This window comes from Rhinatrema bivittatum, chromosome 8 (genome assembly GCF_901001135.1).
Source record: "Rhinatrema bivittatum chromosome 8, aRhiBiv1.1, whole genome shotgun sequence".
Taxonomy (NCBI): Eukaryota; Metazoa; Chordata; class Amphibia; order Gymnophiona; family Rhinatrematidae; genus Rhinatrema; species Rhinatrema bivittatum.
The window spans coordinates 75729300-75753579 of record NC_042622.1 but is presented as its reverse complement, the minus strand read 5'-3'; the positions used below and the strand labels follow the sequence as shown (position 1 = coordinate 75753579).

The window sequence follows — 24280 nt, the reverse complement described above, 5'->3', positions numbered from 1 at the left end:
CAGATCACAGTTGGGCTTGGGACCAGCCATGAGGGAAGGGGAGGGCTGAGTGTGCATGAACTGGTGGAGATTGTCACTGTTCATCTCTCTTCACCCATCAATGAACCTAACCGAGAGGAAAAATTGCCCCTGTCAGCAGTTTGCCCTCTTGTCTTACCAACTGTCATCCACCTTTGGGTCAAAGTCCAAAGTAGAATGTTGACCAGGGGGATATTTGGAGGAAGGGTTGTTTGAAAGGAGAGATCAGATGAGGAACTTGAAGGTTTGATAAAGTGGATAAGGGATTGGCTGTGGAGGGTGACAGAGGGGGAATGCCAGAAGGTCAAACTGGAGGCCATAATAGAGGAGCTGGGAGTGAGAGGATCAGCTGGGATTGTGTGAGAGAAAATTTGGGGAGAAGGGGATGGGAATGAGAGTGAGGAAGGAATAGGGCTGGAGTGAAAGGTAGGGAATGACAAAGGATCAGTTAGGGTTATAAGAAGAGCTTGGGATGGGGAGGATCAGCTGGGTGATGCAAAAAGGGATGGAGGAGGTGAGAGAAGGGATGGGCTGGGAGGGTGAGAGGAACTGGGGGGATATATGAGGAGATCAGCTGGAGGAATGGAAGTTGAAAGAGGGGGTCCTCTGAAGGAGGATGATTGAGGAGGGGTAGAGATTGAGGAGGGGTAGAGATTGAGAAAAAGGATCAACTAGAGAGGGTGGAGGTTGAAAGAGGATAAGCTGGAGTGCAGGGATATTGAGAATGGATTGATTGTTAGAGGGGGCCTGTACCCCTGTTAATTCATTTTTTCTAGGGACATGTGAATTTTGAAGTGCTATAATGAGGTCACATTGATGAAAGGTTTGGGAAGCTCTGATTTACAGTGACCTTGAAAAGCTGCAAACAAACATGAAAAAAAAAATTATATTAACCGCTGTACTTACATCAGTTTGTCTACAAAATCAAATGCTGCATCTCTTTGTCAGATTTGAGGATCCTGAGAAACATTTTGCTGCCAAAACACAGCTGTACTTCCCAGCTAAAACAGGTCTCTCTTTCTCTCTGTCTGTCAGCTCTTTCCAGCTGTCATTCTCTCAGCCAGTTTTAACTATCACTTTCTCAGAGCCTCAGCAGCAGAGTGATGTCATTAGCTTGTTCTGACTCTGGGATTTAACCCATCAGCACCAGCTGCTGGTGTCTATGTTATACTGCCATGTGCTGTCCAGCTCAAGATCATCAGAAAAAAATTGTTCTCAAGTAAAAGGAGTTTTACATTACAGATCTATAATACTAACAGTTAAAACTCCTGTTTCATCACAGGGGTGATGAGCTTGACGGCTTGCGCCCCCCCGCAAGCTGCCACACCCACTTCCAGCCCTGACCATGCTCCAATGCTGCTAGATGCCGGGGAAGACGACCGCATTCCGCCGCCTCTGTCCCTCCTGCAACACCGCTATGGCTCCCTCTCTGCTTGCATGACAGGCCACAGGGCTCGGCCTGCATCCAATGCCCCAAGCTGTCCGGACCCTCCCTATGCATGCGCTTGTTTCTCCCTTTATTAAAGGGCTAGTGGTGGGAACAGAAGAATGGCACCCATGAATGACATCATCACCGGGAGACCATAAAAGGTCTCAGCTACAGTAGCCCCTTTGCCTCAGCAATAGGTCATCTCTTTGGAGAAGTGCATTTCCTCTGCGTTTCCTGGTTCCTGCTGTATGTTCCCGAGTCTTGTTCCTGGTTCTGTTGGCAGTCTGGTTCATCTTGAGTTTTTGTCTTCGTTGCCAGTCTTCCCCTCATCTGTCCTTCAGTGTCCCTTCCTGCTCCTGTGGTCCCTCTGCCTGCCACTGACCTCTGCCTGTGTAGTTATTGTCTGAAATCTGCCTGCCAAGACCACTACCTGAATCATGACCTCTGAGAGAACTCTGCCTGCCTCTGACCACAGCTTGAACCTGATTTTGATCGCCTGGCGCCTACCCTGACCGCTGCTTGACCTGACTCCACCTTCTCTTACTGTGCTGACCCACATCATCTTCTATGTGATAGATCTTTCACCTCCACAGAGGCCCGCACCTAAGTCCAGCCGTCCCTGGCACCTGAGGGCTCAACCTAAGGGGAACGAGAGCTGGTACTGCTGAAGCTCCAGTTGGGCCTCTGCTTCAGCCAGCTCTGCCTGCTGATGGTGGAGACCTGCAGGGCTCCTCCCTGTAGGTTGAGCCAACCCCACCCCCCCCTTCCGCCCAAGGGTCCACTTCTGCAACAAGGGGATAGTGGCTTTCACAGTCTGGTATTGCTCCTCTGAATGCTCTGGCTCTTCCCCCACTCCCAGTTTAATGTTCTGAGGGCCAGAATGACAACAGATTTTTTTTTGGGTGGGGGGGAGGGGGGTTATTTACTTTTCTTGTACATCATTAAATTAGTAAGCAAGGCAATTCCTGAATCCATTATAATCATTTATACTTTAGAGGTATTTAAATTCTTACTCATATTTCCTCTCTCTCTCTCCTCTCCTCCAGGGCATACATATTTAAGTTTTATAGGCTCATCTCATAAGTCTTTTGGTGTAGACCTCACACTATTTTGGTCATCTTTTTGTTTTTTGACTGCTTCCATTCTCTCTATATCCTTTTTGAGATATGCTCTCCAGAACTGAACACAGTATCCAGGTGAGTTTCCAAAGACCTGTACCAGGGCATTATCACCTCTTTTTTTCCTGCTGGTTATGCCTCTTTCTATGCATCCCAAAATCCTTCTGGCCTTAGCCATTGCTGTGTCACAGAACTTTGCTATTTGCTACTTTCAGATTGTCAGACACTATTACTCCCTATCCAACCTCATCAGTCTCTCAGCTACCATCACCTACAAGTAGGTCCCTGGTATCACCCCAGCTGGGCTGAGAATAACCAGCAGGGTCCTCAACCCTTAGCCTCAGCAGCCTACAGAACCAGGGGGGGTGGTCTCCTCAGGACCTGCCAACCCCCTGGGAAGCTCAGACCGGCGCTGCTCTCTGCCTTCTGAAACTTCTTCTTCTTCTATTCCTATTTTTTAACTTAATTAGAAAAAGAAAACGAAACAAACCACTGACTAGCTATCTCTTTTTTTTAAATCAGTGTAGATTGTGGGCCATGCACCTGGATCATCTGCTGGAGACAGAGTAATACTGACAGGCTATGGGTGGCACCCTGGTATTTATGGCAGAGCCTGTCAAATCTTACTCTGTCTCCATCTGCTGGTGCGGAGGCAAAACCCAGGAGTCTGGACTGATCCGGTACGTACAGGGAAAGCACATTAACCTGTTCAGAATTGGGATCAGGTATGTTGCCACAATAGAACTATTACAGGCCATACAGCTGCTGGCAGTAGAGACAGTCATCCCACCCCAGCAAAGGAGACCCCGCCAGAAAGTGCAGAGAAGTGCGACTAAAATGATAAGTGCCCTATGAGATAAGGCTAAGGAAGTCAGGGTTGTTCAGTTTGGAGAAGAGACGATTGAGGCGGGATATGATAGAGGTCTACAAAATCGTGAAATCAGTTATTTACTCTCTCAGATAACAGAAGGGCTAGGGGGCACTCCATGAAGTTAGCAAGCAGCTCATTTAAAACAAATTGAAGAAATTATTTTTCACTCAACACATAGTTAAGCTCTGGAATTTATTGCCAGAGGATGTGATTACTGCAGTTAGTATAGCTGGGTTTAAAAAAGATTTGGATAAGTTCCTAGAGGAAAAATCCATAAATTGCTATTAATTATTAAGCAATAGTAGCTTGCAATTTATTTAATGTTTGGGTACTTGCCAGGTACTTGTGACTTGGATTGGCCACTGTTAGAAACAGGATACTGGGCTTGATGGACCCTTGGTCTGACCCAGTATAACAATTTTTATGTTCTAAATTTCTGTGACACACTATCTCACAAAACCTATCGAGGACATGGCTACAGATTTGTTGGTGTATTGGGCACACAAATCTGCAGTCTCACCAGATCTAGCCAAGTTAGCCCAGCATTACCTTTCCTACCCATCAACCAGTGTGCCTAACAAAAAAGTCTTCTCAATAGCAAGGGACAATGTGAGCCTTAATCATTCACAGCTGGTGCCAAAGTTTTTTGAAAAGTTAGTTTTTATTAAAATCTATCTCCCTTTGCTGTGTTTCCCAGAATTTCCAATCAAATGGCAGAAAGACTGAAAGCACAGATATGTTGAACCAATACCAATGGTTTGTACCTTCATCCCCTTGCTATATTTTTCTCATTTGCCTCTCTTGCCGCTGCTGTTACCTTGCCTGCTCCTTATGCTCTGCCTCTCTCCTGGTTCAGTCAGCACCTTGCTGTGTTATTCTGCTATAATCTGTTACTGCCCAGCCTGTTCCTCTTACCCTGCTTTTTTTCTGTTATACTGGTGTGTTTTATTCCCCCCACCCCAAAAAAAAAATTTTTTAAAAGAGAAAAAAATTAAACCTTTCTCCTCCCACCCTACATCTTTCCTGGTTTAGCACCTTGCTATTTTGTTCTACCACTCTTTCTTTCTGGCATACTTTTGGCCCTCTCATGGTTCCTAGAACTCCTGTAACTGCAGGTTCCATTTTGGTTTTTGCAACTGTGATTTCGTCATAGCTTGGAGATCTTTTCACCTTGTTGCTATACCCCTAATCTTACACTTAGGCAGTACTATGACCACATCATCCTACTACCATATCCCTGAGTCCCTTTCCTACAGACATCGTATGGAAGAGTGTGAGAGGGAGGGGGGCAGTCGTGCTCTCTTGAATATGGCACCTTATGTGGCTGCACAGGTCACATATCCTAAAAACCAGGATTCTTAGTTGCAAAGAAGTGAAGGAAAAGCCAGCAATCAAATGGAGTTTATGGCACTGCAACAGGATTGGGCATTCTTTTGTTTTTGCCTGCACCATCTCCACTGTTACACCTGAGTCTATCCACTTTGAGTTTCATATCATCGGCATTACAACCACCAAAGGCCCAACCCAGTTGGACTTAGATTAGCAGTCACAATGAAAAGATTCACTTAAATATATTACCCTGTTCACTAACAGACCATAGACAGGACAGAAGACATTCATACCTGATCGTGTTTTTGGCAAGCCAGGAGCATTCTGTATGTAGTCTGGGGTTGCAATTGGTCCAATCTTTCTCCTAACTGTAAAATACAAAATGACTGATAGTGAAAAGAGTTTGTCTAGGTACTTAAGTTATCTAACCAAACCCTGACATTTCAGTTTCTATTCTCTCCCAAGTCCTACTAACTGGTGAAATTTTTATCTGGGTAACATTTTACTGAATAAATAGAGGCAGAGCTGGGTGTGTTCTGAGGGTGGAGTCTAAATGTAGCTGGTTAATGCCGATGTTCTAGGGTATGCAAATCTATCTCATGCATATTCATTATAGATATCCTGAAAACCCAACTGATTGTGTGTGCTTCCAGGAGAGGGTTGGGAAACACTGCTCTATAGCCTGTTAGTATGTGGTTGATTACCCAGTTTCTTGAGTTCCTCTGTCAGAGATGCATTGAATTCTTGCCCATCTCTCAGGGTCACAAAGCAATAAAGACATTCTCCTTTTACAGGGTGTGGGTGGCTGACGACTGCAGCCTCAGCCACAGCAGCATGTTCTACAAGGGCAGACTCCACTTCTGCAGTACTCAACAGATGACCTGAAAAGAAAAGCAAATATTCTGACACATAAACCTGAGTTTTGGGGATGGAATTCAGGAAAGTAGAAGGACAATTTTTAAATCCATTTACTACTGCTACTACTAAACATTTATATAGTGCTACAAGGTGTATGCAGAGCTGTACAGACACAAAAAATAATCCCCACTCTGTGGAACTTACAATCTAGTCAAGATAGACGTTGAGGACAGGGCCACTTTAGTGGGTCAGGTATCTTTGCTCTCTAAAATCTAAAGGAGAGAACAGTCAGAGGGATGGGTATGGGATGCCAGAAGGATTATTTGCTTGTGCTAGTTGAGTTTGATTGTAATGTAGTCAGGATGTTTAACCAGCAAAAAGCCTGCGAGAACGTCAGTTGGACCATTAAATAATCAAGGAGTAAATGGGGCGCTAAGAGAGAACAAGGCCATAGCGGAGAGATTATATAATTTATTCTTTGCTTCGGTCTTTACTGATGAAGATGCAAGGCAGATAACATGCCAGAAGTGATATTTAAAGATAATGATTCAAAGGAACTGAAACAAATCTCAGTGAAACTGGAAGATATATTAAAGCAAATTGACAAACTAAAAAGTAGCAAATCACCTGAACCATATGGTATACATCCCAGAGTGCTGAAAGAACTGAAAAATGATATTGAAGAGCTACTGTTAGTAACCTGAAAACTATCATTAAAATTAGTTACAGTACCTAAAGATTGGAGAGTGGATAAAGGAAAATTGGTTCTTACCTGCTAATTTTCATTCCCGTACTACCACAGATCAGTCCAGACAAGTGGGTTTTGCCTCCTTAACAGTAGATGGAATCAGAGAAACAAAACTTTGAGGCACCGCTACATAACAGAGTGCCACCTACAGCCCCCCTCAGTTCTGACCTGTACCCAAGCCAAAATATAAGCCCAAAACCCCTTTCTGGGCTAACAGAGAAAACTACAGGGTTGGAAACTCCCCAAAACTTAAGCATAACACACTCCCAAAAACTAAATCTGAAAAACCCAGACCATAATCAACAACTACTCAAATACCCTGAAAGGCAAACCAATTTGAACCACCAGTTGGAAGAACCAATTTTCCTTTCCTGAACATACCCAGGTCAGTCCAGACAAGTGGGATGTACCAAAGCACCCCTAGACTGGGCAGGAACCCGAAAAGACCCGCATGTAGAACACTCACCAAAGAGCGCTTCTTCCTGCGCCCTCACGTCCATGCGGTAATGTCTGGTGGAAAGTATGCAACGAGGACCACACTGCAACCCTACAAATCTCCTGAGGTGACAGCAACTGACATTCTGCCCAAGAAGCTAGCGATCTTGTGGAGTATGCCTTCAGCCCTGCTGGAACTTTACGGCCCTTACAAATATAGGCTGTGCAAATAGCCACTTTCATCCAACGGGAAATGGTAGCCTTAGAGGCTTCTCTCCCTTCTTCCTGCCCCCATACAGGACAAAAAGCTTATCAAAGCGCCAGAACTATTCGATAGCGCCAGATAACACAACAGAGTTCTTCTCACATCCAAAAGATGCAGCTCTCTGCCCCTAGGGGAATCCTTTGACCACTCCGGAAAAGCCGGAAGGTCTACTGGTCTAAGGACACCACCTTAGACCAAAAAGAGGGGACCATCCGCAAGGAAACCCCATCATGGGAAATCCGCAGATAGGGATTCTTGCAAGACAGAGCCTGTAACTCTGAAACCTGTCTGGCAGGATAGAAGGCCACCAGGAACACTGCCTTCAGAGTCAAAACCTTCAGTATTGCTCTCCTCAAAGGCGCAAATATAGCCCCACACAAAACTCACAAGACCAAATTTGGCTCCAAACTGGCATAACTTCCAGACAGTAAGTCACAAACGCTTGATCTCTTTTAAGAAACGAACCACGTCCGGATGCAAGACCAAGAACCTCCCTCACCTTTTGCCTCTATGAGAGCCCAAAGCTGACACCTGAATGCGAATGGAACTATAGGCGAGACCCCTAGACAAACCCTGTTGCACCTATCTCTGAAGTCACCAAAACTCAAACGCCCTCCAGACCTGAATATATGCCAAAGTGGCAGGTCGACAAGCTTGGAGCAATGTGGAGATAACCTGCTCCAAATAACCTTCCAGGCACAGCCGCCATCTCTCAAAAGCCAAGCCACGAGACAAAAGTGATCCTCTCCATCCAAAAATATGGATCCCTGACGCAGCAACTTTGGTGAGTGAGCCAGCTGAAGGGATCCGACCACTGCCAGATGCACCAGATCTGCAAACCACAGACACCGTGGCCACGCAGGCTCTACCAATACCACGGAACTGGGATATGCCTCTATACGCCTCAGAATTCGCCTGACCAGAGGCCAGGGAGGAAACACGTGCAGCGGGATCCCCGACAGCCAAGGGCACACTAGAGCATCCAGGCCCACCAGACCTCTCTTCTGCGAGTGAGAAACCTTTCTGTCTTTGCGTTGAACCATGTCACCATGAGACCCAGCTGGGGAACACCCACCAGGCACAAATGCGGTTCCAAGCCTCGTGGGACAACTCCCATTCCCCCGGGTCCAGTTGCTGCCTGCTGAGGAAGTCTGCCAGTACGTTTTCTGCTCCTGCAACATGCGAGGCCGCTATGCCCTCAAGATGGTGCTCTGTCCACACAAACAAGCGCCATGCCTCCAGAGCTACCGCCCGACTGTTCTCCCTCCTTGATAGTTGATATACGCCACTGTTGTCTTATTGTATGAAAACATGCAAACCTGCGTCCGTGGTGACCACCACCCAAGCCAGGAGTTTCAGGTCCATTCCCTTCATCAGACTGCTTTGAGACAGCCACCAATAGAAAGTAGACCTGGATTCTCGTAGCAGGGCAACGGCAGATGATATTGTCCCGATCGTCACATTGTCCGACCACACTCATACCCTGGACAAGGGGCAGGGACACCTCCAAAGCCCTGCGCACCACTCTCGTTTACAAGCGATTGATAGACCAAATCTTCTCCGTCAATAACCAGAGACCCTGGGCCGAGCACCTCATGCACAATGCTCTCCAGCCTTTGAGGCTGGCATCTGTGAGTAGCACAACCAAATCCAAAACTTCGAGGGCCATTTCCTTGCCCAAATTGGTCTGAAACAGCCACCACGCCAGGCTGACCTTGGCATCCCGCAGCAGAGGCAAGGGGACATAATACTCTTCGATTGTCGGGTTCCACCGAGACAACAAGGCCCTCTGCAGCGGTCGCATGTGGACAAAGGCCCATGAAACCAGGTCCAATGTCTATGCCATGGATCCCAGCACCTGCAGGTAATCTCAGACCTTCAGGACTGGAAGATGCAGCAACTGGGAAACCTGCTTCTGCAATTTGGTTACTCTGTCTGCTGTCAGATATACCTTGCCCTGCCGGGTATCGAAGCACGCTCCCAGGTATTCCAGAGATTGAGAAGGTACCAGATGGCTTTTTGCCACATTGATTATCCAACCCAAGGAGCTCAGAAACTGTCTTACTCACTGCACCGAATGAGCACACTCCTTCTCTGTCTTTGCCCGGATGAGCTAATCGTCCAGGTATGGGTGAACCAGCATCCCTTCCCGTCTCAAAGCCACCGCAACCACCATCGCTTTCGTGAAAGTGCAAGGAGCCGTGGCCAGACCGAAGGAAGGGCCTGAAACTGGAAATGCTGCCTCAGCACCTTGAATCGTAGGAACTTCTGGTGCTCCTTTCGGATAGGAATATGCAGATAAGCCTTGGTCTTGTACAGGGTTAGCACATTGATTTGTAATTTTGTAGTCCATATTCAGCCACTGTGCAGCTCATTTAGTTAACTGGATAAACATTTCTGGCTAATTAACACCGTATATTCAGCGGCACAGCCATGCCACTGAATATGCCTGGCTATCTAAGTTAGTCAGATAACACCCCTAACTTATCAGACTAAATTCTAGCCGGATAACATTATCTGGCTAGAATTTAGTCAGATAAAGTTTCAGTTATCCAGCTAAATGTTTTTGAACATGGACCTCTGTATTGTTTATTTTCATGTCTGATCACCTACCAAATTGTGATCAATTCGTGAATTTTTTTCAACAGAAAGTTGAACAGATCCAGAACGAATTATATGAATCTAAGCATCAAGAACTAAGTTGTTTTGATGATGCAAATAGAAAACTGCTGGATAAATCATATTCCTGTTTGGAGTTGCCTTTGTCAAAATCTTTTGAGAAAACAGTGGAGGGAAATGGTTTTGTTACCTTTGATATTATTTAATTAACAGAATTAAAAATTAGCTCTGAACAAAGCGAAAATTTCTTACTGCTTATTAGATCCGTGTCCTCCAAAACCTTTTTTTTGGGATTTTTCAGATAAAGTGTTGGAAGGATTCTTTGGAACTGAGTGAAGTTCCTCATCTTGAAAAAAGCTGTGATTAAACCTCTTTTGAAGAAGGATAATTTAGATCCGAGGAACTGTAAAAATTATCGACCAGTTTACAATTTACCATTCTTTGCAAAGATTTTAGAGAAGTTAGTTTTTACTCAAATTTCAGAATATTTGATGAAAATTAATGCTTTCGATGATGCTCAGGAAGGATTTAGAAAATATTGTAGTAATGACACTTTGATGATTTCTTTGAGAGAAAAACTTCTCTCAACTTTGGATAGAGGAGAAACGTCATTGTTAGTTTTGATAGATTTGTCCAGTGCATTTGATCTGGTGGATCATTCAATTTTATTGCATCCTTGTAACCTTATGGGAATTAAAGGCCAGGTTTTGAAATGGTTATCAAGTTTTTTAGATTCTAGAGAACAGCTAGTTATTTTTCAAGATAAGTTTTCCTCTTCATACAAACAATGCTTGGTGTTCCTCAAGGTTCGACCCTCTCCCTTCTTCTTTTTAATTTGTTTCTTGCTCAGTTAGGAAATGTAATAAGATTATTCAGGTTTACCCCGTTTATTTATGTGGATGACATTCAAATTTTGGCCCACTTTGGAAATTTGTCATTGGGTAAACAATTTAAATAGTTGCTTCAAACTATTGCTCAATGGTTTGCAGAGAATAAATTGGTCCTTAATTCAGACAAGACAGAATTATTGAAAATTGAATTAGGAGAGATTATGGGCTTATGGGAATGGATCCCAGCTAGTACAAAAGATCATGTCAAATCTTTAGGGTGATTCTTGAGGCAGATATTTCTTTTGATAAACATGTTGCACGAGTGGCACATAATGTTTACCCTAAACTGAAAGTGTTGAGACAATTGAAACCATACTTGGGGCTTAAAGCACTTAAAGCAGTAGCTTATGCATTAATACTATCTTTGGATTATTGCAATGCAATTCTTATGGGCTTACAAAATAAGTTTATTCGTAAACTACAAGTGATTGAAAATACTGTAGCAAGAATCATCCTGGGTAAATCGCATAGAAGTGCTGCTGAACCATTATTGTATGAATTACACTGGCTATCTATTATGGAAAGATCTGTGTTTAAGAACTTAGTGTTGGCATTTAAAGTCTTAAAAACAGCATAGGGGGTCTCCTTCCTTAAAGGGAACTCTGGAATGGAATGTCCCTAAAAGAAATTTGCATTCAACAAGTGGACGATATTTACAACTTCCTCCAGTGAGGAAATTTAAACATTTACGTTTGGGTTATAGGTCATTTGTAAATGTCATCCCAAATACATGGAATATTTTGCCTAGGGAGATGAGGGAGGAGAACAATTTGTTAGGATTCCGAAAAAAAACTAAAAACCTGGTTTATGTCAACGAACTATAAGATATATTAGCTATCAATAGGATGCGGTGGTTTACTCTGCTTGTCAGGAAATAGTGTCTTGATCAGGAAAGATAATTTTTAACTTGCTGCATACTATGTATCTTTTGTCTGAATTGTGTGTGGTTTTTAGTCATTTTATGTTATGATTATTATTATTGTATTTTTGTTTTATTTTGTACATCGCTTTGGGCGATAAGATTTTATCTGGAAAGCAATTAACAAATGCTAATAAATAAATACATAAATAAAATGTATACTTTTATTATGTGTGGTTTTTTTTGTATGCTGTCTGGAGCCTCAGTGTAGGCAGTATATCAATACTGTAAATAAAAACAAAAAATAAGATTTCATTGTGGAATCCTTCCTAGAAGCCAGAAGATTACACAACACATCCTTAGATAGGTTAAGTGAATGTAATGCTACTCTCTCAACATCCAGGTTGTAAAGGCTAGGAACCTGATGTGGGTATGATGCGGCATTCCTCAATTCTACGGCACTTTCTTGAGATATGCCCTTGACCAGACAACTGTCCAGGAAATATGTGCACCCCCATTTGTGTAGATGTGCTGTCATCATAGCAAGATATGTTTTGAAGATACATGGTAATGACACCAGGCCAAAGGAAAGTACATGATATTGGGAGGTGGTGTTTCTCTACTATAAATGTGCAATATTTCCTGTGACCTTGAAACTTCCCTATGTAGATTTAAGGATTGTTTAAATCCAGGGAACATAGCCAATCTCCGTTTTGAATGAAAAAGATTAAGGTGCTTAGGGAAATCTTGAACTTTTCCTTTACAAGAAATCTGTTTAGAACCCTTAGGTCTAGATCGGGACAGCATCATGTATTTTCTTTGGAATCAAATCCATGAACTCTTTATCCTGGTGGAATGTGTGACTGCATGGTCCTCTAAGAGAACATAAGGTCCTAATACATGCCATGTTGGGTTAGACCAAGGTGCATCAAGCCCAGCATCCTGTCTCTGACAATGGCCAGTCTGGGTCACAAGTACTGGCAGATCCCAAAAATCTTGTAGATCCTGTTATTTCCACTGATAGCAATGGCTTTCCCTAGTCTACCTGGCTAATAATGTTTTATAGACTTTTCCTCCAGGAACTTGTCCAAAACTCTTAAATCTCAATATGCTAGTCCCCTTGACTATGTTTTCTGGCAACAGATTCCACAGCTTCACTCTACATTGCAAGAAAAAGTATTTTCAATAATTTGTTTTACATCTTCTGGTTGTTAGTGTCCCCTTGTTTTGGTATTTGAAAGAGGAAATAACAGTCCTTTATTTACCAAATCCACCACACTCACAATTTTATATATTTCTATTATGCCCATTCTCAGCTGTCTCTTTTTCAAGCTAAAGAGCCCTAATTTGTGTAGTTTCTTTTCATAGGGAAGATGTTCCATCCCCTTTATCAATTTTGATGCCCTTCTCTGCACCTTTTCTAGTTTAAATGCAATGTCCTAAAGGACTCTATGGTTCTTTTCCTGGATGGTGACTCCTAATACGGAGCCTAACATTCTGCACCTGTACTTGGGATTATTTTTCTCTATGTGCAACACTTTTCCACATTAAGTTTCATCTGCCATTCAGATACCCTGTTTCCTAGTCAAGCAAGGTCATTCAGCAGCTGTAAGAATAAGGTCCTGTAAAACCTTCTAACTACTGTGAATGCTGATAAGATGGACTCACTCTCACAAGGACACTTGGGATGCTTGACATTTTTCTCTGAATAAGGAAAGCCTATTCTCAGAGCAGAGTGCAAACAAAGAAGGCTCTACACAGAAAAACAAGAATAAATGATTGTTTCTGTGAACGAGAGACCTTGTTAGGGACCAGCGTTATGACCTGCTACATAAATCAGCCAATCAGAGCCTCGATACTTATCAAGGAGATCTTTGCACAAACTTATGCGCAATGTCTCGATGGCTGAGGGATGACCTTAAAGTTTGAGGAAAAAAAAACACTGGATGAGCTGGTCCAACAGTATCGATGGTCTTGAAGCTAACTGATTTGCATTAATGAACTAAGAAATGCAAATTGATCCCTTTATAAGGGGGAGAACAAATGGAAAGACAAAACTGATCATCAAAGGGGAGAGAAGCTATGTAGACCACCTGAAGCAGACAGACACCTCCCCTGCCATTACTCGTCTCTGGGGCTGAGCAATCCTGGTTCTACTCAGGAAGCCGGGATTATCCCCTGATCTTCTATGAGGCATACAATTGCAGAAGCCCAGCCAAGTGCGAGACATCAGAAGCAGTGAGACTGGATAACAGCCTTCCCAGCCACCTCTGGGAAAGATCCTAAGCCTGGCCTGAGAACTGGAAGGTTTGGCTATTTAAATTGCTATCTGGGGGTAGTTATAATCTAACTTCTTACGTGCAAGTTTCTGCTTAATTGATATGCTACTGTCTTGCTTATTTTGTAAGAACAGAATATCTTCTTATCTTAAATTTGCACTTCAAAACAGATTACATGCAGGTACTGTAAGAATTTACCTATTCCCAGACAGCTTACAATTTAAGGGCCTAATTTACTAAGGTTTTTCTCCCATTCTATGTCTATGAGGAAAAATGCTTAGTAAATGAGGCACATACAGGGTCATTTTTCAAATTACATTAGAGTGTTATCACGGGCATTATTTATTGTGTCAGGCAACGCGAATGCAAATTTTGAAAATTTATTGAAAGGGGAGGAGTTGGGGTGGGATCTATGAATATGAGGGGCATTAACACAGTGTGCACATTTTTAACACCGGAAATAACTACACCTTTTTTCCTTGTTTCGGGGAGGGGAGGAGAGAGAGAAAGCGAAAGTGAGAGAGAGACTTTAGGGAGGCACACATATTAGTCAACTTTTTATACTACTGTAAGAGTGAGGAAAGTCTCATAAAAATGAGATTTCTACAATGTTCTCTCGCCCTAGCCTGATGCACTCTACCAGTTACTATCAAGCTAGGGCGAGAGAACACTGTAGAAATCTTATCTTTGTATGACTTTCCTCTCTCAAAATCACGTCAAATCTTCACTGATGTGTACTGTTCTGTTTGTATGTCTCACTGTGCATGTAAAAATGGCCCCAAAACTGTAGACCACCACCAAAACCTCACCTTGAGATACCAGCTGGCCCTCCTATAGTGGTATAAATAGTTGACGACTATGAGAGACTTATAAAGATGGTCTCTTTCTCTCCCTCACCAGGAGCAGTCTAAAATAAGAAAATGCACTTCTAGTCACATCCTTTTTCCTTAACATGGGCGTTATTCATGCAAAATTTATTACATTTTGATGAATCTAGGCCTCAGTTTGTACCTGAGGCAATGGAGGATAAAGTGACTTGCCCAAGGTCAAAGCAGCAGCAGTGGGATTTGAACCTTGGTTTCCCTGTTTCATAATCTATTGCTCTAAACACGAGGTTAAGGCTTATTGTGATAGTTTTTATTATAATAGGCTTAATAAAACCCCTAATAAAATATCCATTATCTAAGACAAATGGAATTGTGATATTCTCCAATAAATTTGGCTCAGTCATAAAAGGTATACTTAATCTAAGTTATTATATGCAAATTGCCCTACACAGCTCATCACAATCTGCTGCAGTTTTAACAACTTTGAATAATTGTCATCTGCAAATTAGATCATCTCACTCATTTTTCTCTTTTCCAGATCATTTATTAGGGTGTAAAATAGCACAAGTCCCAGTATAGATCCCTGGAGCACTCTAATGACCTTTCTTCATTTGGAAAACTGACCATTTAGTCCTACCCTGTTTCCTGTCTTTTAATCAGTTACCAATCCATCATAGTACACAGTGCCATCTATCCCATGAATTTTTAATTTCCCAGGGAGTATCTCATGGGGCACTTTCTCAAATGTCTCAGAAAATTAAAATACACCATATTGGAGTAGACAGCTCTAGTCCTCATGTGTCACAAAATATGTCTGGTTTTCAGGATATCCACAATTATATAAAGGAGATCTATTTGCATACAATGTAGACTGTGCATACAAATCTCTCATGTATATTCATTGTGGATATCTTGAAAACCCAACAGTTTGTGGCACTTGAGGACTGATCTTGTCTACCTCTGCATTGTATCCACCAGCTCTACCATTTATGTACACGTTTATTTATACCTTCAAAAAATCTAATAGATATATAAGTAAGGCAAGGTTTCCTTTTGCTAAAACCATGTTGACCCTTCCTCATTAAAGCAACATCTTTCAATATGGCCAGTTTGTTATTAAAAAAAAAAAAAGGCTTCTACCATTTTGCCTGGCACCGGCGTCAAGCTCACCAATCTAAAGTTTGCAGGATTGCCCCTGGAGCCCCTCCAGTCTTCAGGTATTGTGGCTATTTTAAATGATAGGTTACAGATTACTAGTAACATGTTTACAATTTCATGTTTGAGTTCTTTCAGGATTCTGGGGTGAATACCATCCAGACCTGGTGATTTGCTACTCTTTAATTTGTCAATTTGATCTCAGATAGAGAGATACTGAAGGGCTGAGGTCACTGCAGGGTTGTATCTAAGGTGACATCAGCTTTGAAACCTGACTCCGTCACCATTTGCTAGCAGGGGATCATATAACCCATTGGTCCTGAGTCCATCTGGCTACACTGTAGGAAAGAAGGTTTTTGGTGTGGGCATGTTCTTAACATCATCCTCAGTAAAGACTGAGGCAATGAATTCATTCAGTTTTTCTGCTATTTCCTGGTCATCCCTGAGCAAGCCTTTTACCACTCAGTCATCTAACAGCCCAAATGATTCCTTGACAGGCTTTTTGCTTCAAATATACTTGAAAAAAATGTTATTAGCATTTGCCTCTATGGCAAGCTTGTTCTCTTTTGGCCTGTCTTTTTACTGTTTTACATCTAACTTTCCAGTATATTGCTCTTGTTTATTTTCATTTGAGTCTGCTTTCTTTTTCTGAAAGATTCCTTTTTGGCTTTAACTACTTCTTTCACCTTACCATTAAACCAGGCTGGCAGATGTCTAGTCTTTCTTTGACCATTTTTATTGTATGGTTACATTTTATTTGGGCTGTCATGGTATTTTTAATCAATGTCTATACCTCATGCAAACCTTTTCAGCCACTCATTTTAGTTTTTTTCTACTACCCCTCATTCTATCCTAGTCTCACTTTATAAAGTTATTTATGTCCTCCCTCCAGTAATTCTGTCAAATTTACATAAGACTTACCATACTGGGTCAAATCAAAGGTACATCAAGCCGAGTATCCTGTATCCAACAGTGGCCAATCCAAGTCACAAGTACCTGGCAGGATCCCAAGGGGTATATAGATTCCAAGTTGCTTATCCCAAGAATATGCAGTGGATTTCTGCAACTCTACCTTAATAATGGTTAATGGACTTTTCCACCAGGAACTTGTCCAAACCTTTTTTTTTTTTAAATGCAGCTACACTAATAGGTTTCACCACATCCTCTGGCAACGAATTCCAGAGCTTAATTATGCATTGAGTAGATATTTTCTCTTATTAGTTTTAAATGTATTACCTAGTAACTTTATTGAGTAACCCTTGGTATTTGTACTTTTCAAAAGAGTAAACAACCGATTAATGTTTACTCATTCCATTCCACTTATTTTACAGACCTCTATGATATCTCCCCTCAGCTGTCTCTTCTCCAAGCTGAAGAGTCCTAATCTCTTTAGCCTTTCTTCATAGGGGAATTGTTCCACCCCTTTTATCATTTTGGTCACCCTTATGCTATATCTTTTTTGAGATATGGTGACCAGAACTGCACACAATACTCAAGATGAGGTTGTACCATGAAGCGAGAGAGGCATTATGATATTCTCTGTTTTATTCTCCATTCCTTTCTTAATAATCCCAAGCATTTTATTTGTTTTCTTGGCTGCTGCTGCACACTGAATAAAAGATTTCAACATATTTTCAACTATGACACCTAGATCTTTTTCTTGAGTGACAATTCCTTATGTGGAAACTTGCATTGTGTAGCCATAATTTGAGTTACTCTTTCCCAAGCATCACTTAATTTGCCATTTACATGCTCAGTATCCCAGTTTTGCAAGGTCCTCTTGCAATTTCTCAAAATTCTCTTGTGATTTAACAATTTTGAATAATTTTGTGTCATTGGCAAATTTGAACACCTCACTTGTTCCCATTTCCAGGTTGTTTATAAATATATTAAAAAGCAGTGGTCTCAGAACAGTTTCCGGGGGCACTCCACTATTCACCTTTCTCCACTGGGAAAATGTATCATTTAGCCCAACTCTCTGTTTTCTAATTTTTAACCAGTTGGCAATCCACAATAGGACACTGCCCCCATCCCATGACTTTTTAATTTCCAACGAAGTCTCTCATGATTTTCTGGAAATCCAGATATACTACATCAACTAGCACACTTTTATCCACATTTTTATTTACGTCCTCAAAAAAATGTAGCAAATTTGTGAGCAAAACTTCCTTTGGCTAAATCCATGTTGGCTTTGTCCCATTAAACTATGCTTATCTATATGTTCAGCAATTTTGTTCTTCATGATAGTTTCTACCATTTTGCCTGGCACTGATTTCAGACTCACTGGTCTGTAGTTTCCTGGATCATCCCTTGCTCTCTTTTTAAAAATTGGCATTACATTGGCAACCCTCCAATATGATCACTATTGCTAAGTAGCCCCATCACAGAAACCACTTGCACTAGGTTGTGTGTTCCTTTGTGGACTAGATCTAAAGTACCTACCCCATCAGCGGTTTTAGGACTAAATGCTCCACAAAAAAATAATTTATGACATCAAGAAACTTTATCTCTCAGGCATGTCCCAATTAGATACTGACCCAATAGGAAATCTTCAATTATTGTGCTGTCAAATTAATTTGCTTTTCTAATTTCCATGGGATCTATGGGAAAACTCTGGGGTAACTTGCATGGAATGGCAGTTACAACTTTTAAAGGCAGTGGGCAGGGGAGAGTTGGTGTCGGATTCCATATGGGAATTCGTATGCACATCTACACAATCACTGCTGGACAGATCTGATGAGCTACTTTGGTCTCTATCTTCCATCGCTGACTATATTATCTTCTTATGCTATTTATTTAGACGTGAATATTTGCCTCAGCCAATTTTGGATTTGAAAGGTGTTAACTAACAATAGAAAGTGGGAAGATTTTGAAATTACAAATCAAGTTTAACATGTGAAAGTTTTCAATTAACAAAACCTATTAACAGCAGCTGTCCCATTGGCAGCAGGACTTAGCTGATCTAGACTAGTGTTAAATTCCCCAAATTTGGCTCAGGATATCAAGTATTACCTGATGCAGCAGCAGGTACTTTTGCTAGTATCTAGAACTTTCTACTAGCTGGAGAGAAGCAGAGAGGTACTGAAGCACTTTCCCTTACCTGACACATTCAGCATGTCATCAATGCGCCCTGTGATCCAGTAATACCCATCTTTATCTCTTTTGCATCCTATAAAGATACAGCCTCCATTATCAATCAGAATATGAGAAAAACATGCATAGAACTGCAGTCAGGAACTCAGAAGGTAAGGACCAGTTCAGAAAATCCAAACATTGTGATACTGTACATATATTTTCCCCCCATTTTACAGTATTAGTCTAGTAATGTAATCAAGAAATCCCTGGAGAATTATAGTATTTATTTTGAAAATCTGTATTCCGCTAATCCACAGATCTCAGTGGATAAACTCACATGTATAATAGAGTACAACAATTTAAAAATAAAATAAAATAATGTACAGTTAAAATAAAATAACATCAATCAGTACATAAAAAACTTAACAAATCAGGAAAAGTAGACAACACAAACATGAAAATTGTGGAACAAATCCACTGGGTCATGTTCTATCTGGGAATGCCTGGTTAAAGAAATGAGATTTTAGCAATGTACGGAAACGAAGCCAATCATTCTCTGATCTAATGAACTCAGGTAATTGTTCCATAGAATGGGCCCAGCGACGCTAAAGATCTGGCTATGAGAAGTCGCCAGGCGCAATTGTGTTCTAGCAGATGTTGAATGGATGATCACAAACTACGAACAGGACAATATGAGTGAATTAACGATGTAATACATGCTGGAGCACTTCCATGGACGGCCTTCCAAACCAAAGATAAAGCCTTAAACATCAATCTCCAGATAATAGGTGGCCAATGTAGATTAGCTAGAACGGGAGGAATGTGTTCGCGCAGTGACTAGAACTGAAAAGAGTGCTAGCCATAAATCTTGCATTCTGTATGGTTGTTTCCAGTGGGCAATTGCAAGCGGATCACATTCAGGTATGGTAGGTATTTCCCTTTTTCCCCAAAGGGTTTACAATCTAACAGGGTCACTCTTTAAACTGCGATGTGCTGCATACATTCGCCCCTGCCCCCCCCCAGCCCCTTTTTTTCCCTGTGGGCCATCATTCCGCTATATTTACATTTATTGCGGAATGTTGAATCCCGGACTACGTTTGTACTTAAGGCAATGGAAGGTAAATTAATTTGCCCAAGGTCACAAGGAGTGGCAGTAGATTTGAACCCTGGTTTCCCTGGTTCATAGCCTGCTGCTCCTCCAATCTTGCACCCTAGGAATATCTGCAGAAGATGTGAGAGGAGTGAGAACATTAGAACTCCTGGAAAATGTGTCCGAATTTGCAACTCAGTAACTGTGTTACCTTGCACAAGTCACTATCGCCCTGTGCTTCAGTATTAATCCCAGTTGTGTCATATGTAATCACAAAAAAGTAATATTATAATTACCTGTTTCAAGTTGTTTTGACTCTTTAACTCTTTGGAAACTGCCTGCTGCAGACCAGCTAACAACTGGCAGCCATATTTCCCTCCTTCAAAGGTCCCTTAAGTATTATATTATAAATATAGCTTCTGAATTTAGCTGTTTATAAATTATAAATTTAGAAGGCCATATTCTGAAGCATTTAGCAGGATAACTCAGAAGTTATCTGGCTAAATGAATATTTGGGCACTTATCTGGCTACATTCTATTTGGATAACTTATTATCAGGCTACAAGTTGGCAGGATAAGTTAGGAGTATTCTGGGGGCATAACTGGAGGAACTGAGTTAGCCAGATAAGTTATCCAGCTAAGTCTGGTTGACCCATAGACCTGTCCTAAAGTTAGCCGGATAGACTTATCTGGCTAACTTTAGGAGAGCTGGATATATTCAGTGGCATGGTTGCGCCACTGAATATATAGACTAAGTTAGCTAAATAAGTTTATCTGGCTAATTTGCCAAGTCGCACAATATGGACCTCTAAGTGTTTATTTTCCAGCTAATTAGAAGTTCTTTCGGAGTACGAAAAATGTGTATTTTCGCAGAGCACATACTATTGTTGGGTAACTTTTTCTGGTTGAATCAAATACATATATTTTACAATCTGAGAAGTTGTCAGCATGGAAAAGGCATAAAAATAAAGTGGAGGATCCAGGGTAGGCAAAGGAGGGGGTGAGAGAGTTCTAGGGGGAGTGGTGTATGGTGTTTTTTTGGTTGTTTATCTACTAAACATCTATTTTATATTTTTTTGAATCAGGGATGTTTTATAGAAGTTTATCAGTTAAAACCTAAAATCAGAAGCCCTAATTATAAAGTATGCTGTGATCCTGTATAAAGGAGGCAAATTCTCATCTGCAATCTCACGGCCAATGCAATAAGACACACGTTAAAACAGTGCTCGCACTGAACGCACACAGCCATGTCTTCTGGGTGCCTGATGCCATATTTTAATGAGCTGCTGCATTAAAAAGGACGTGCTAGGGAAGAATTATGCAGCGGGTGCTAGTCAAGCACATCCAAAATGTGTGCCCAACCGCACATAAACCTGTACACTAGGCTGGGTGAATTTTATTGCATTGGCCATCAATGACTACTGCTACAGAAAGAAAGTTCTCAGTTAAAATAGCCCAGAAGATATGCTGGAAGGTTTCAACTACTAAAAGCTGCAGGAACCAACACCAGATTGCTTTGATTCGGGCAGCATCTCTGTTCTGCTTGCACGTGATTTTGTGTATCTCTGAATCTTACCATCTCCTGTTACATAGTACCCTGGAAATTTTTTGAAGTAGGTGGTCTCAAACCGTTCGTGATTTCCATATACTGTGCGCATTATTGATGGCCAAGGTTGTTTAAACACCTGCAATATTTCACAGAAATGAAAACATGTATTTATTCACACTTGTGAGTTGCCATACCAAACAAATGCCCACAGAATTGTACAATAATAATAAAATTACCATAAAACAATAACTACAAAACTTTCATAAATACAAAAAGAAAACAAAAAATATACAAACACTTCCATTGGGGGGGGGGGGAGAGGAGAAATTGGATTCAGAGGATAACCAACGCTGCGCCTAGACAAAATTACTGCCAGCAACATTTTTACAGAGTGAGCAGCCTTCCTGATAATTCATACAATGCTGCTGTTTGACGTGCCGTAGAAGCAGTCCTGTGTCTTTTCCCTTATGCCCGAGTATCAGTTCCCTAGACCGTAGAAGTCGGGGCTCTTTTGGTTACTGTCGGAATCCAATTCCCTTTTTCCTTCTGCAGTCGAAGTGGGAAGCAATGTTGCAGTTATATTAAAAGCATCAGGGTTTATTGGTAAAGGATAGTAATCTCCATGACATTTGCTAAGGGTAGTAACCGCCAAACCAGGAAGTTACCCCCCCTGCAAGCTTTCTTCATTTGCTTTAAGACTATGCCATAGAATCAGAACTATGCTTTTTCCTTTATGTCTGCATATCAGTATCCCAGACCGTAGAAGTCGGGGCCCTCAGTTGTTTTCTGAATCCAATTCCCTCTTCCTCTTTGTGGGGAGCAATGTTGCAGTTGCATTAAAAGCATCAAGGCTTATTGGTTAAGGGTAGTAATCTCTATGCCTTGCTGTAGTAACTTCCACACCAGCAAGTTACACCCATGAACACTTTCTTCATTTCCGTCCTCTAGTCTTTAGAGAGCCACAATATTTATCCCATGCTCCTTTGAATTTTTTGATTGTTTGTGTCTTCACCACCTCCTTCGGAAAGGCATTCCAAGCATCTACCACCCTCTCTGTGAAGAAATATTTCCTAATGTTGGTTCTGAGTCATCCCCCTCTGGAGTTTCATTTCGAGATCCCTAGTTCTATTGCTTTCTTTCCAATGGAAAAGGTTCAAAGTTCGTGCATCATTAAAAACTTTCAGGTATCTGAAGGTTTGTATTATATCTCCCCCTGCACGTCCTCTCTTCCAGAGTATATATATTCAGATTCTTCATCATCTCCTAAAAATCTTCTGATACAGACACCAAACCATTTTGGTTGCCCTTCTCGGAATTGCCTCCATCCTGTCTCTATCCTTTCTGAGATACGATCTCTAGAACTAAACACGGTACTCCAGGTGAGGCTTCATCAAGGACATTATCACTTTTTTCTTACTGGTTATTCCTTTATCTATGCAGCACAGCATTCTTCTGGCTTTAGCTATCACTTTGTTACATTGCTTCGCCATCTTCAGATCACCAGACACCTTTATCCCAAGATCTCACTCTTGGTCTGTGCACATCAAACATTCACCCCACATCACATAAACCTCTTTTAGATTACCACTCCCCAGATGCATGACTCTGCGCTTCTTAGCACTGAATCCCATTTTCTAAATCTCTGACCACTCTTCAAGCTTCCTTAAATCACTTCTCATTCTCTCTACTCCTTCAGGCGTGTCCATTCTGTTGCAGATCTTAGTATCATCCATAGATAGACAAATATTGCCTTCTATCCCTTCTGCAATGTCGGTCACAAAAATATTAAACAGAACCAGTCCCAGCACCGATCCCTGTGGCACTCCACTTAATATGGTTGTCTCTTCAACGTAGGTTCCATTTACTATCACAATCTGTCTTTTACCAGTCAACCAATTTGTAACCCATGCCACCAATCTTGGCGCTCATTCCCAAACTTCTCATTTTATTCGCTAGCCTCCTATGCAGGACTGTATCTAAAGCTTTACTGAAATCCAAGATCATCACATCAAGCGCTCTTCCTCAGTCTGATTCTCTAGTCATCCAATGAAAAAAAATCAGATTTGTCTGACAAGACCTTCCCCTGGTAAATCCATGCTGCCTCAGATCCAGCAACCCACCGGATTGTAGATAGTTCACTATCCTTTTTTTCAGCAGAGTTCCATTAATTTTCCCACCACCGAAGTGAAGCTAACTGGCCTGTGGTTTCCAGCCTCCTCTCTGCTACCACTCTCGTGAAGCGGGACCACCACCCCTCTTCTCCAATCCTGCGGCACCACTCCCATTTCCAGGTATCTATTAAACAGGTCCTTCAATGGTCTTGCCAGCACATCTCTGAGCTCCCTCAGTGCCCTGGGATTTAAGTCATCCAGCCCCTTGGCCTTGTCCACTTTCAGTTTGCCAAACATTCTCTTCTGTAAATTGTGTGCAGTTTTGGTCACTGCCATCTCAAAAAAAGATAGAGCAGAATTAGAAAAGGTACAGAGAAGGATGACCAAACTGATAAAGAGGATAGAATGAGGCCCTGTGAGAAAAGGCTAAAGAGGTTAGGGCTCTTTAGTTTGGAGACGGAACGGCTGAGGGAAGGTATGATAGAGGTTTATAAAATGATGAGTGGAGGATAGTAGGTAAATACAAATCGGATGTTTACTGTTTCAAAAAGTACAAAGACTAGGGGACATTCAATGAAGTTGCTAGGCAATACATTTAAGAGAAACAGGAGAAAATATTTTATTACTCAATGCATACTTAAACTCGAATTTGTTGCAAGAGAATATGGTAAAAGCTGTTAGTGTAATTGGGTTTAAAAAAGGTCTGGACAAGTTCCTGTAAGAAAAGTCCATAAACCATTATAAAGGTGATCTTC

General features: G+C 41.6%; 1 protein-coding gene across 2 annotated transcripts in view; it reads right to left on the bottom strand.

Moving 5' to 3' along the window:
- ACSS2 (acyl-CoA synthetase short chain family member 2) overlaps positions 1 to 24280 on the bottom strand; it is a 196116-nt gene that overhangs the window by 25399 nt on the left and 146437 nt on the right. The window contains exons 14-17 of one of the 2 annotated variants that reach the window (XM_029611496.1): positions 21442 to 21550; positions 18801 to 18869; positions 5470 to 5646; positions 5059 to 5133 (exon numbers count right to left, since the gene is read on the bottom strand). In XM_029611496.1, the coding sequence (XP_029467356.1) occupies positions 5059 to 5133; positions 5470 to 5646; positions 18801 to 18869; positions 21442 to 21550 (430 nt within the window). Of the gene's footprint in view, positions 1 to 5058; positions 5134 to 5469; positions 5647 to 5827; positions 5896 to 18800; positions 18870 to 21441; positions 21551 to 24280 lie in introns of those variants that run through there. The other variant, XM_029611497.1, reaches the window with a different exon arrangement.